Here is a 14,793-nt window from a genome sequence, read left to right on the forward strand (position 1 = left end):
TCTTCTCTTTTTACTTCTTCTGGAGACAGTACTTTTTGTCCTAAAATTCCTAGTAAGTACTTCATGTGTGACATGCCAAATCCATGTTTCTATAGTCATCACAGTAAATCAAATGACAATTGATTTTTAAATTGTCACAGAGAACATATGACAATTTACTTTTGCTCAGTTTTTTTTTCTCTTCCCACCTCTAGAAGAGAAAATTTTCATGAAAATTATGGATATTAAATAATTCTGAGTAGCTAAAATAATTTAAAGGGAATTCAAATGACTTCGTTGGCTAGTGACAATGGGTTATAGCTCAAAGAAAAATCATATGGCTGACCTGGCATACATATTACAGTTCCTAACATTATCTGTTATAAAGATGAAATCTATAATGACAAGCCATACTTAACCTGCATACTCTTAATGTCAGTACCCTTAAATGTTTCTTTCTTTAACTTCCTGTGACCATTTTAGCTTAAATTTCTTCCCCTATGAAATGGGGATCTATATGGTTTCCTTTCTACCTCACAAGGATAGTATGTGAACAAATAGCACAACAAATGTAGAAAAATTAAAAAATATAATCTCAACATGGAATTCTGCACTACTGCAAGCTATCATTATTCAGAATGGCATTATTTGTAGATTTTTAACTATCTACTTTTCCCTAAGTGTGAATTTAAGGCCAATGACTTTTAACAAAAACAACAACAAAAAAATCTCTTCAGGATGAAGCAAAGAAAAAGGCACAAGAGCTAGGTAAAATGCTGCCAAATTTGTGTATACAGTGGCACCTGGGTGTGATAATCCACACATAACTTCCATCTGTTATTTCTTAATTTACCCTCAGCTGTTTCAATAATGTGACATTGTTCATCGTCTCTCAATCTTTTCAAAATATTTCTTCTTCCTTTTTTTAAACTCACACCATCACAGTTATGTAATAAAATATTAACTATTCTCTCAACTAGGCAACTTTGTTTGTTACCTCTTAAGAGGACATAAAAAATGTTAGCTATGTAGAAATTTCTTGGGGACAGACTATCTTCCAGATAACATAAATAGGAACATGAATAGGAAAGAAATATTAAAAGAAAGAAACAAGACTAGGTGAAGCAAAGTGAACTTCAGAAAAATAAAGGAGGCATGTTTGGGAAAAATTCAGGGGAACAGAAATGTGTTTCTTTGGAACACTATTTTCTGGGAATATTAATAAATATTATGCATAAATAGAGTGTGTTTGGGGAAATATTAGAGTAAACAAACAAGTTTTACTTAAAAACTTCTAATATGTTATTTAAATCCTAAGAGGGGAATGAGTATGACTGGAAGTATTTCCCTAACTTATTTGGGGCTTTTGTTCAGAGTACTTCAGGGGAATGGCAACCTATGATGAAATTGCATTTTGGAAGTGCTGAGGTCAGGAGTTCAGTTCATTGGATTTGTCAGTTTTAACATCAGATCACATGGGTGATAGCACATAGTCACAAAACAAATGCAATAAGGCCCTTGACGCTAGGCCTAACCGAAGTTAGAGCCGCACATCCCTCCATACACACACAGATGCTCAGCTCTGTGCTGGCCAATCAGGAATTTTCCCTATTCCCGAAACTCTCCAAACAGTTCATGCACTTTGATATTTCCATGCCTTTGCTCGTGCTATCCCAGTGTCCTGATGTCCTTTCCTCCTTCCAATTGCCTGTTAAAATCCAAGTCACCCTTCAATGTTCACCCTCAAGTGTTTCGCCTTCTTCTGTCACTGTACTTCACATGGGCCTCTCTTTAGGGCTGTGGTTGTCAAGTTTGGCTATACATTAGAAAGCGAATGAGTTTAAGAAAAACACTGCTCTCCTGGTCTCACCCAGTGATTTTGATACAATAGGTTTGAAATATCACCTGCGCAATGAGGTTTTTAAAATTTTCCCAGTGTTTGCAAGACACAGCCAATACTGACATCCATTGCTTTAAAGTTCATGGTAGTTTGTATCTGTTCTTTATAGATCTATATCCTTAAAAAAGGGTTGAAGATTTTTTAGACGAAAAATTTAATCCTTTTTGTATTCAGACATCCCCTATATCTAACTGATTTGTAATGAAAATGAAAAGAAAAATTTTGGATTATATTTCCAATGATGATACTGATTTTATCAAAAGGTTTTCCAAATTTCTTTTCCATTCCTAGTGTATATAAATTATATAATTAAGGAAAGTAGATGCCAAATCTAGCTATAAATCAGCATAAACTGTGGATCTTGTAGAAATACATCAAACCTTTCTATACCCAGACCTACTGAATCAAAATCTCTGGAGTTAAGAATGCAGAAGCCTGTTTTGTTTTCTTTTGTTTTTGTTTTGTAAAACTGCAATTCCATTGTCAATAGCAAACAGATTCATTTTGGGAATCACTGATTCAAAATTCATAATTTGTGACTTTTACAAAAAGATTTACTCATAGTGATGCTTAGGAGGGTTCTGTAATAGAAAACATTATCCTTAATCTATCCCATAAAGAATAAATAATTTTTAAAACATAATAAACCTAAATCCCAAAAGAATACACACTATGGATGTGACTCAAATATGATTCAAATTCATAAGGAAGTTTTATTTTATTATTACTATTCCTAATCTTCCTTTCCACGCCATAGTTTTAGTAGAATTGGAATTGAATTGTCCAAAATTATCTAATTAATTATATTCAGCTTCTATTAAAATAATTAATTTCCTCAAGTCTGCTAGCATGACATTTGGTAAAAATCAATTATCCAAAAGGAACTGAAAAATGCAGGCAGTCATTATGGGAGTAATAGCTCATGTTTTAGACAATTAGGTGAACTGTTTTTAACCTTTAAAAACTTTTTTAACCAGGAACCTCAGGCATGCTGTAACCCTGGCGTCAGGTGAGCCATGTTTGACCCTTAAACCAGATGACTGTTATCTGGACCCTATTGCTTTGTTTATATATATATTTCCTATCCTCACTGGTCACTCAGACCACTTAATAACATGAAATAAAGATTCACATCATTTACTGTCACTTCAATGGCTGAATGAACTATAGAGGGACTAGTGAAAAGACTCAGAAAAGGAATAACGACTTTCAGAATGGATTAATTGCATTAATTTGGTACAATTATACATGCTTCCCTATTTCTATATACCCCTTGGTTATGCCCTCCTACACCAACTCTAGGCTTGGCCATGTGGCTTTTTGATTTTTTCCAATGGAACAGTAGCAACTTTACTCTATCAGACTCAATGAGAATCTTGAAAAACCTTCCAGGCTAGCCTGCTGGAGGGATATGAGATACAGTGGAGGGAAGTCAAGTCATATAACCAAGGCACCCCTAGACCAGCTAATTCACAGCAAATCCACCTTCTGGCCACAATGCATGTGAAAGCCCCATTAAGTTCACCCAAGCCTGGTACAGATCAGCAGAACCACTCAACTAACACATAGACTCGTGTTATTTTAAGCCATTATGTTTTAGGGAGATTTATAAACGGCAAAAGCTGATACAATTGTCTTCAGTGTTTCAAAAGCTATGCTGCAAAAGAGAGTTTTTTTCATCTATTCCTTTAATACTACAAAATTATATAAAAGTTATCAGTACAGGTATGCTGTAGAGTATATTGGTTTTCTCATTCTTTAATTAGTATTAGAAACAAGAAATAAGTACCCATCCCCCTAGTAATCTTCTTCGATGCAACTGCCCAAATTTTCAACCAAGCTTTGCCATCATAGACCCTGAAAATGAGGAGAAAACTACTATGTGGACCTAACAAAATAAACTATTCATTCTATCAATCATTCATTTCAAGGGTCACTAGCTAGCAGTCTGCAGGTAGATTTTGTTTAGTGCTTAAGTGTTTTCAACAATGTAAAACTAAATGTGTTTTGTTTCCCATTTACCACAATTCCTGGCAGGTCCTACATCACATATTTACAATACCAATGTGGTCCCTCTAGGTATTTAAATTTAAAGACTTGAGTAAGTGCTTATTTATGAAATACATTTTACTAAAAGTTCTGAGAAATACAAAGATGAATTCAATCTTGATTCTGGCCTCAAGCATCTTACAGTTTTGTAGGAGAAAAGATCCATTTACTTAAGTAATTATAATAGAATGAAAGGATATGTGCAGTGATAGAGATATAGATACAATGCCACAAGATCTCAGCGTTAAACAATTGGATGCAGATGGACTAAAGAGGAAATTCCTAATTGGTGAGCCTAGAAATTAGCAAAAGTCTCTTTTTCTGTTTCATGTTGTTTCATAAACAAACAGGTGGCCCCAGATTGTCACATATCCTTATTTTCACCCAAATTTAATTTAATGATGTAACTTTAAAATGACTTGATCTTGTAGGGTTTTCTATTCCTTCCTCAATTAAAATGCACATAATTGCCACTTTTATATGTTAAGAACACAGCCTTACTGTTTTTCATTACCACTGGTCTCTAATCAGTTTGTTCCAAGCAATCCTTTGATCCTTAAAAAACTTAAATATTAACATTTTTAAAGCTGAAGTGATGGTTTTCATAATAAAAGCCCATAACTTTCCATGGCTATAAACAGTTGGCTAACAAATATATAATTAACATTTATACGTCTGTTTTGATTTAATTATAAAACTATTCTAAAGATGACATCCTAAGACCTTAAAGGGTAGAGTCACCAAAACACTAAAAACGGACACCAATTTTACTCAGAACTAATGCTTGTACATAACAAAAAGGATGATGTTAGTGGAGCAGGCTTGGATGTTACAAAGATAGCAAATCTGGAAGTATTATCATCTCTTCCGGCAAATGCACTATGACTTGCCCCATACACTTCCAGCAGCTCCAACTCAGGAAATGTTGGATTTTCCTCAATTAGAGCTCACGTCCAAGTGGCTGTAATCAACTACATAAATAAACTGAAGCTTTCCCATGAGAACTGACGGTCAAAACTATGCTTTGTCCAGTCACAGAACAGAAGAGACTAGGTTTATAAATACTGCAGACTTCTTGAAACTTATTCCATCTCTACAAACCTGCAGGCCATCTTTCAAACAAGTATCCACCAGAATGAATGTTTTTTTCATTGCTTTTTACCTAAACAGTATGTGTAATAGGCTGATTACTCTAAATATAAAATTTTTCAGATGTTATAAAACCATTAATATCCCCAGTAGATCATTTTACCTACATAATCTTGATTTTCCTCATTTCAAACACTCCAAATCTTCGAAAAGCCATTTCTAACTCACACAGATGTCTAAGATAAATGCACATACCATCAAGCTACTCTAGCTTAGAAAACATGATCTATGTAGCTCCTGAATGAGAAGCACTTTCCCGTGTTTCAATCTGTGCCCTGTTCCTGACTCCATACCCAAAACTATTCATTGTGGATTTAATACTTCCTCATGGAGTTGCCCTAAAGATTATATTCATGTAACTTGCCTGAAAATACATTAAGTGTTCAATGGACAGTAGCTCTTAGTATTGATATTAATATTTGCTGCTGCTGATAATGATGATGAAAGTTTATTAGAGATAATTTAAATTTGTGTTGACTGTGGGTGAAATAATGCCAGCAGGAGTAAATTACTTACTGCCTGACATTAAAATTTATAACAAATTATGGTTTATCTATTGGTGATGATGACCACTTAAAAATTAGAGCTATTTTTATCACTCCTCCTGGAAAAATAACAAGGCCCTGTAATGTCTGATAATTTTTTTCATGATAAACAAATTACTTGCCTTATATACAAATGTGTTTATTGTCGTGCTTTGATCTTTGCAATCTATTTCAAAAATTAACTTTTGTCTGTTTCTTGCTCTATAAATCATACAACCTTTGACCAGCAGCAATAACATCCTGACCTAGATGACAAAAAGATTAATTTTTAATAAACATATCTATTATAAAATAAATGTTCCATTATTATATATTTGGGCCTTGGCTGCCTTGCACTTTAGTGTCATAAACTTTAAATTAATTTCACTATGTCTATGTTCAAAAGTATTTTTCACTTTCATAGCAAGGGAGAAAAATGTAAATATAATTGTTTTGTTCTGTCAATTAATATCACTAAGATAAAAATCATCACTCACATTTTTTTCAAAAACCCTGTAACTAAATTTCCAGTTACTTTGTCAGCCTTGCAAGTAAATTCATATTCTTTTCTTCTCTCTCCCTTTGCTCACTAAACAAATTCACAAGCATTTTCATCTGATAACCAGAAACTGGTAAAATATTTTTATAAATGTAGAATTGCATTATATTTCAGATTTGATTAACATGGAGCTTTTCCCTATGAGGAAATTCATTGCATAAAAAAGAAGAAATGTGCAAGGCTGTGGAAACAGCCCAAGTGCCCATCAATCAAAGAATGGATTAATAAAATGTGGTATATGTACACCATGGAGTACTATTCAGCTCTAAGAAACAATGGTGATATAGCACACCTTATATTTTCCTGGTTAGAGCTGGAACCCATACTACTAAGTGAAGTATCCCAAGAATGGAAAAACAAGCACCAGATATATTCTCCAGCAAACTGGTATTAACTGAGTAGCACCTAAGTGGACACATAGGTGCTACAGTAATAGGGTATTGGGCAGGTGGGAGGGGGGAGGGGGGCGGGTATATACATACATAGTGAGTGAGATGTGCACCATCTGGGGGATGGTCATGATGGAGACTCAGACTTTTGGGGGGAGGGGGGGAAATGGGCATTTATTGAAACCTTAAAATCTGTACCCCCATAATATGCCAAAATAAAAAAAATAATTTAAAAAAAAAAAAGAAGAAGAAATGGTTAATTTATCACTTCATCACCTCATACTTGATTTTTTTTCTATATACTTTCTTTCCACTCTGATGACATTGTGCTAAATTATATTTCTGTCTAAAATATACATTTCTGGTGAGAGGAAGGTGTTAAAAAGATGTTTAAATCAAAAAATAATATAACTACTTAAATATTTCTGACATAAAAATATCAATTTCCAATAATGTGTCCCAATTTCTTTATATTTTGATGTAACTTTATGTTTTATATTATTTGTTCAGGTTTCTTATCGGTCTCAAATCTGCAGGAAATGGACCTAGAACATCTGAATAATTGACTATTATGTGGACAACTTGCCTAGAAACTTACTATAAATCAGCAAAGTCAATCAGGTGCTTCACCTCCTTAATGTGTAAAAACCTAAAATGCACTGTGGCCCCTGCATGTTAGCAACTTCTGGTTTAGCTTTAACACTGACGTTAATACACTGAGCTTAAATGTGGAAGTAGATAAAAACAATTATACTCCAAGAAGTTTATAATTTTAAATATATAACAAATGTTTGTGATAAATAAACAACATATATTTTATGATATTCCTCTATAAAGCACAGATCTTAACCTTGAAATTAGAATTCATACACAGCAATAGGTTACTAACCAGCCCCATTAGGTCCACAAACAAAATTAGGATCTGTTTTTCTTTTTCTAGGCTTTCGTATTTGATCCTAGTACTTTCTACATCTTTATGTGAAGAAAATATGCCTGCCAAATACACACTCAGAATTCCTCTGCTGACATGCTTGTAAAAATAAAACTTTTGAGAAGACATAAAGAGAAGAAACAGCATGTTCTCAATGCTGTCAAGATCCCAATATTTTCATTAATCTTGGGCCCCGGCTGCCTTGCACTACAGTGTCTCTGATCCTGGATGCATAGACCAGTTCTCAATTCTAGGGCTGATAAAGAACTATTTGCATGATTTTGTTTATGGCTTTTTAGTGTCACTTCCAATGGAAAATCACCATGAAAATAACATATTCACTTTTGAACCTTGAAAGAGGTTCAAAAGGTTGTTGGTTCAAAGAATGTTAAAGTTTAACACGTAAGAATCATTTTAATTTATTTCTTAAATTCATTTTTTCACTGCCTAGTTCTAGAAAGAATTTGAGGAAACAAAACAGAAAAATATGGACATACAATAGAATTTGATAAAATAAAATATCAAATCAAGTAAAAGTAGATAATTATAACAAAATCCCAGACTTAAACTCTTAATGGTAGTGAAATTCAGATAAGAAATATTTCCACCCATGCAATTTTATTAGGAGAACTGGATTTTTCTTGCTATCATAGTCTAAGGTTGATACATCACATGGAAATATAGAATGCTTACTAAGCAATATGACAATGCAATAAAGTGGAAATGTCTCCAGCAATTGTTTTACCAAAGTTACACAATGATCCTTCATTTGAATGTGCTATATCATGTAATATTGAAACACAAATTGATTAGTCTATTTTTATAAAGGAATAAATTATTATAACTACCAGAGATATAGCTGTCAGGTAATGCAGAAAAAGAGGTTTTTAAAAGCCTACAGGAATGTGTCTATGTGAGGTCTCATATGTCAAGTGTTGATTCACATTTTGGATTTTAAAAATCTAGATACAGTAATTTTATTCTGTAAGTGCTAAGGGACAGAACTCAGTGTTGCTGATTAAAAACACATTAGTGTACTTTTGTGATGCTGCTTTGTTTCTAGAAAATTATGAAACCCAAAGAGTTTCTCTGGAGTAAAAGGAGCATCATTTTTTTTCTCCATACAAGTCTGAGCTTTAAGAGTCTTTGCAGGAAGAATGACAGTTTGTTCAAGAGGCACCCTGTATACATGCTCAAGGCTGAATAGTCTCATTGATCACAAAGTTTCACATGATATTTGTAAAAGAGATAATATAAACCCCTGCTTCGCCATAAAAGAATCTTGCCTTCATTCCTTGCCTCACAAACATGGTGTGAAAATATATACCTAAAATTTCCCAGGAAAACTTTTAAAAAATAGATTTGATAACCTCATTATGGTAAATGATTTGGGAATCTTCACTGTAAGGAGGCCCAGACATTCTTAGAGACAAAATCTAAATAATATATAAGATTCCTACCAGGCCTCCCTACAGTATCTTATCCGGTAATGTAATTTCAATATCTACTATCTACTCTAAAACCTCTCAGCTAACTTTTTCTACTTGATGGATGATTTTTTTTTTTACTTTCTGAAATTTAGGAACATTGTGCTGATAAAAAAAACAATTGATTTTAATTCAGTCTTGAAAATTAAATTAAAAAAACAAACTTACTCTCATCTCTCTCAGGTCATATAGGTATCAGAGGTAATCATTACTGAGATCTGTCTCTTATATTTCAATCTCCCGGGATATTATTACCTCCTTTATGGCACCCATTGTCTTCCTGGGCCACAGTTATTTAGGTATATTCTAGATGATATGTGATGTGAGGGCAGATAATGTTTTTTAGGTTTTTTTCATGTCTGAACTCCCAAAAACCATGGACTACAAGTGGACACCTATAGGCAGTCAGAGAAAGCCAGGTGAATTGAATTATAGCTATAGGTTCACTTATAGAAGAAACTAGCCTGTACATAGAAATTTGACATGGCATCAATAAGTCAGATATTTCAAAAAAATTCTGGACTAATCTGAAATTATAAATTAATTATTTATAAACATTCAAGATATTACTTGCACAAAATTTCTGTTAAACTTGTAACTGACCCCACTAGCACATATGAAACAGACCGGCAAAGATTTGCCCATTGAATGGATTGATAACCAGTGTGCAAGGCCCTTAGGAAGTGGAGTGCAGACCAGTACATACTGAGAAAAAAAGGTCTGGTACCTGAGTCTCTGAAAAGTCAGGCCTGAGCGAGATGTCTCAATGTGAGACTCTGGACAGCCATGGGATAGCCAAAGAAAGCAAGGTACCTGGGAAAGGAGGCTGACAAAGAAAGTGCAGTGGGGCAGGAGATAAGAGTGAAAGCTCCAAAAGCAAGCTTAACCCATTTACCAGCTTCCCTAAAAGGACAATTAGCTATCAGGAAGTCCATGCTGTATTTTAGTGAAAATTAACTTTCTTTACAGAATTCAGCCTAGCTATTGGAATCCTTTAAGATATTCTCCACCTCCCTTTTCCCTCATCAGAATTTACCCTGGTAAAAAGCAATGCCAGCTGTCAACCTGCCAGATGACCAAGAAATCTTGCTCCCACATCTAGCCTTAACCTGTTTTCAGTCAGGGTCCCTTTTCAACACTTTCCTGAAACAACTGCCTGGGTCAAAGTATGGCCTCTTTGGTAGGTTCATTTTATCCTCTAGATCACCAGGATCAAGAAGCGATCAATTGAATTTACCAAATTTTATTCTAATTATATAGGCATCTCCACTTCCACAAAAGCTTTGTTTTATGCATAAAGAAAGAAGTGTAGTTAAGTTGCAATCCACCTGCAAGTAACACCTAGGCATATAATTCATCAGGAAGAAACGAGAATTTGGCATAAATCAGTGGTGAAGATCACTTGCCTCAATCCCAACAGCTCCCCGATGAGGTGATACAACAAAGATCATGACTAGGGATCTGATTTTATCCAGCACAGCCTTGCCTTTCCAAACTGCTGGGGTGCCCTCATTGAGGGGTGCCTCACTAGGATCAAGTTTAGAATCACCTTTGCAACTGTCATGACTTTTTGAAGTCACACCTGCACTTGGGAAAGCACAGAGATTAATTACATTTGATTGGGAGAACTTTTCAGGAAATATGGTAGGGATTTGGGGGGTCACTTTGGATTTTTGGTTATTTATTGACATTTCCATGTAAGGCTAACAAATGCATATTTAAGTAGATGTGGATTGTAAGATTAATTCCATATGGGTAGATTTAAATATAATTTATGTTCAGAATAAGATTTTAAAACAGACTCAAGTTGGCATTTTCTTTTAAGCATTACAAAAGTATAATGTTGCTATTAATAATATTGTATCAATGTTTAATCAATACATAAAAATGGCCATATTTTATGTAATTATATTCCCTGAGATCCACTCTTATTCATTATGTAACAACCATAGAATGCCAGGAATTCCATCCATAAATTTGTATTATCTTGTAATTAATTCTAGATCAACCACCAGTGGCTGCAACTTGACTTTAACATTTAAGGTTACTAACATGTAGTATCTCTAATGTTTTTAGAAAATTATTTTGGGAAAGCATAAAATTGACATATAATTAACATTCTAAAAAATCTGTTTTAAGAGGCAGAAATTGTTTGTGTACATTTTCTAGCTACTTTAAAATTATAAATTCCCAATTCTAAATTCTAAAGTATATAACAGGTGACTAAAGAATCAAGCATTAAAGACACAATGAAGAAACTGCTGCTGCCTTAGAGAAAGAGTATCGTTCTCTCCAAAATAAAACCTTAGCTCAATCCATTGTACTGTATCTACATTTTTCCTGGTCATAGATTCCACCACAATGTGAAATTTTTCCTGTTGCCCTACTGTTTCTTTAACTACTGTCTGATTATCCTGACTGAGCTATAAAATATGCACTCCATGATCTTAAGCTATCAAATTCAAATTTATCTCCAGATACATTACTCCAAAAAGGTGTAGCATTAAAGTAGGATCAGCTGAAAGAACTAAGCACAATATATCCTATTTAGAGGACTGTGTAACAGTCCTCAGAAACAGCAAGGGATTGCATAATGTTGCAAAAGTTTTTCCAGTGCTATGTCATTCATGTGCTTGAATAGTTAAGATTTTTCAAAAATGTATTTTCAGGCGTTGATAAGAGCTTGTGTACAGAGTTTCAGAAAATAGAAAATAAAAGGACTCCTTCAGTATACATGAAGTTAACTTTAGGCACACTCTGTTTTTCTGCTGTAGCTTAGTGCCAGAATGCCTAAGTTAAGGATGAAGGAGAGAAGTTATTGTTCCTGACAACCCCACAGCCACCTGGCATGTATTACTTACCTAAAGATGGGTTTTTGGAGATGTTTCCTCCTGATTGTGACATGGTCATCCATTTAAAGGTGAAAATTTAACTTCTTCCTGGAAACCACTCTAGAAAATCCAGGGAGGGAATGTGGAAGCTTTTTCTGATCTATTGTGCTGCAAGGAGCCCAGAAAGAAAAAGTAGTTTCCTCTTTCTTTTTTTGGGTGCTGGGAGAAAACTTCCCTGCTCTCTGCCAGCTGAGCAGTGTGTCCATAGAGGCCACATAAGACAGGCACGTTGGGGCACTCCCCCACAGAGCAGGGTGTGCAAAAACCACCAAGAGTCACGTTGATCCAGGCAAGAGAAGTGCGCGGGACACTCCGGAACAGAACAAAACAAACAGAAAACTTCCTGCCCCAAGTGTCACCCAGGTAGGAACTCCCTAAGTTATTGCAGCCATGGGAGCTCTCCTTCCACATGCTGGTCAAGCTCTGAAAGGATAAGTCCCTCCCTGTCTTTAAAACAGCCTGTTCTGAGGCTCAACTTTTCTTCTTCAAAATAAAAGTTGTACAGCTGGTTCAGCAGTCCCATGTGAGTACCCTCTGAAAGTTTGTTCTGTTAAACAAGAACTGTATACAAATTAATTAAGAAAGATGGGCTCAGGTTGCATGGCTGGCTCTGCTTCAGGAGATTATAATTATTTTACAAACTTGCTTTTATTCATGCTGGATGAAGTGTAGGACGACTCATCATTTTTAGCACTTGTAACCTAATAACCTACACTTGGCTGAAGCTGATGATATCATTTCAACAGATAGAAGCCTATGTGAAACTGGCCAGAGCTCCAAAACTTAGAAAAACAAAAATTGCTGAATTCTATCAGTGACATTGTAACCCAGATGTCTGTACCCAAATGTAGTTTTCCAACTAAGAAGGGACACCAAAAAAAAAAGAGATGGAAACACACACATCCACATCCACACATATATATTCTTTTTCGTAATAAGCCCCTAGAATTGTCTGGGAGCCTAATGTTTGTACACTATATGAAGAAATTTGAATTTATAAAAGTAAAAGGAAAGAACAGCAAGTATAAAAGAGAATTTATGAATAGCTGAAAATGAATAACCTTAAAAATTGTTTTACTTAGAAGACTTAGACTTAAACTGCAGGAACAGTTATTCTTGTTACAGATAAATTGAATCCCTATATTTTAATATAACTTATTTAGGAGACTTTCCTGTATCTGGATCACTAACAAAGTTTCTATTCAATCAATAATGTTATAATATTCCAGGCCAGAGGTTTGGTATATCATAAGATAAACCATATCAAAGCATGATTGAAACATTTTTAAAATATACATGGAATAAAAGATAAAAAAATGAGTAACACATGACTGTAGTTGAATAATCCATAAAAATAAGGATCAAATGTCATAAATTTGGATATGATCTAACGTCATTAGCACTCTCCAAATACTTCCATGGAGCAAGATCACCTTTTTATTTTCCTCCCAGAAGAGAGATCAGGAAGGAGAGGGGGGTTATAAAGAAATCACTGATTTATCGAGCATTTCTAATCCACACTAGGAAATGTAATCAGCATGAAAGAGCATTGAACTAAAAATAAAATAAATGCATTTTACTCCTACTTCCATCATGAATATGCTGGGCCATTGTGGACAAATTTCTTGACCTATCTGAAGCCCAGTTTTCTTGTTTGTAAAATGAAGTTATAATACTAAATGAATTCTATGTTCCTTTTCAGCATGATGGTATCATTATGTTATTTCTAAATATGATTAGTCAGCTTCTTGCAAAGAAACTATCATAGAAGTTATGATGCCTGATACTTTGAAAACTACACATACACTTATAAATTAAAATGCTATAAATAAAAAGAAGATAATTATATATGACATATTATTTACTTATGTAGATATTCTATATTTATATGTTAATATCTAAATCAATGTTCCCTTCATTATCAATAAGCATCGAATCAAAAAATCACATGTGTGTAATATAATAGCTAAATATGGAAACCAACTCCAAACTGAGGTGCATACTTTGGAGTAGGCACTTTGTTAGAACCATATGCTTTGGCTTTCTTTGTATATAGGAAGGTACATAAGTAATAGCACATTATACAGGTCTTCTGGAAGGATTTTTGCATTTGTGGGTGGCATTCAATTTCTGTAGTCATAGTTTATCTATATTACTATGAATTTAGCATAAATATTCTTCCTGAGGGACAATCCAAGAGAATAATAGGCCACCAACTTTTAAAAATTAACTTTTGTTTTGTCTACTTTTGAATTAGAAATGTGGAAGGATTTCTACATGAACACAATGGAAGGAACTCCACACAAGTACTAACAAACGTCTAGCCAAACTATAGTTTAAACAACAAGCAAGTATGCAATCAAATTTGAGGCTCAAAGGCTTGATTATCAACTGAAGAAACTGAGAGTTGTTAAATTAATTATAGGAAAGACATAACCTCTTTCCTTCTATTAAGTTTATATTCTTTTTTCTCTTAAGTGATTAAGGCAGAAAGCTTAGGTTTACTTTTACGTTAAGCACTATATTTAAGACCAATCTTAGAACCTAAAGAGCAATAAGAAGATACCAGTAAATTAAATATTCACTTGGCACAGAGAAAAATAGTATTTCTTAAATGTTTTCATTAACTTTTTCTCAAAGAGAATTTAAATTAACTTTGGGAAGAAAAGTTGACTTTATTGACTTATTCAACTTTAATGTAGTATTCCATAAAACAAAAAGACTTCATTATTATTGTTTAAATTACAAAAATATATTCCTTACATTAACACAACTGTATTATGCAAAATAACAAAATTTATGACATAAAAATCAAGCCAATTCTCTTGTATGATTTATTATAGTTTTTCTTTTTCCTGAGACAGGAGTCAGAAATGGTGTTTATATTTTTCCTGATAATGGAAAAACAAAGTCGGGCTGACTTTGTCTAGCACTC

The 14,793-nt window shown here is 34.0% G+C and overlaps 1 protein-coding gene across 5 annotated transcripts in view; it reads right to left on the reverse strand.

Moving 5' to 3' along the window:
- The window catches only part of PDE1A (phosphodiesterase 1A), a 315,490-nt gene that overhangs the window by 222,026 nt on the left and 78,671 nt on the right, over positions 1–14,793 (reverse strand). Inside the window, exon 1 of one of the 5 annotated variants that reach the window (XM_012785796.3) lies at positions 11,829–13,714. The exons of the other annotated variants lie outside the window; for them this stretch is intronic. Within the exon in view, the coding sequence (XP_012641250.2) occupies positions 11,829–11,881 (53 nt within the window). The 5' untranslated portion in view covers positions 11,882–13,714. Of the gene's footprint in view, positions 1–11,828; positions 13,715–14,793 lie in introns of those variants that run through there. 5 annotated transcript variants of the gene reach the window in all.

Source organism: Microcebus murinus, chromosome 8, assembly GCF_040939455.1.
Source record: "Microcebus murinus isolate Inina chromosome 8, M.murinus_Inina_mat1.0, whole genome shotgun sequence".
Lineage (NCBI taxonomy): Eukaryota > Metazoa > Chordata > Mammalia > Primates > Cheirogaleidae > Microcebus > Microcebus murinus.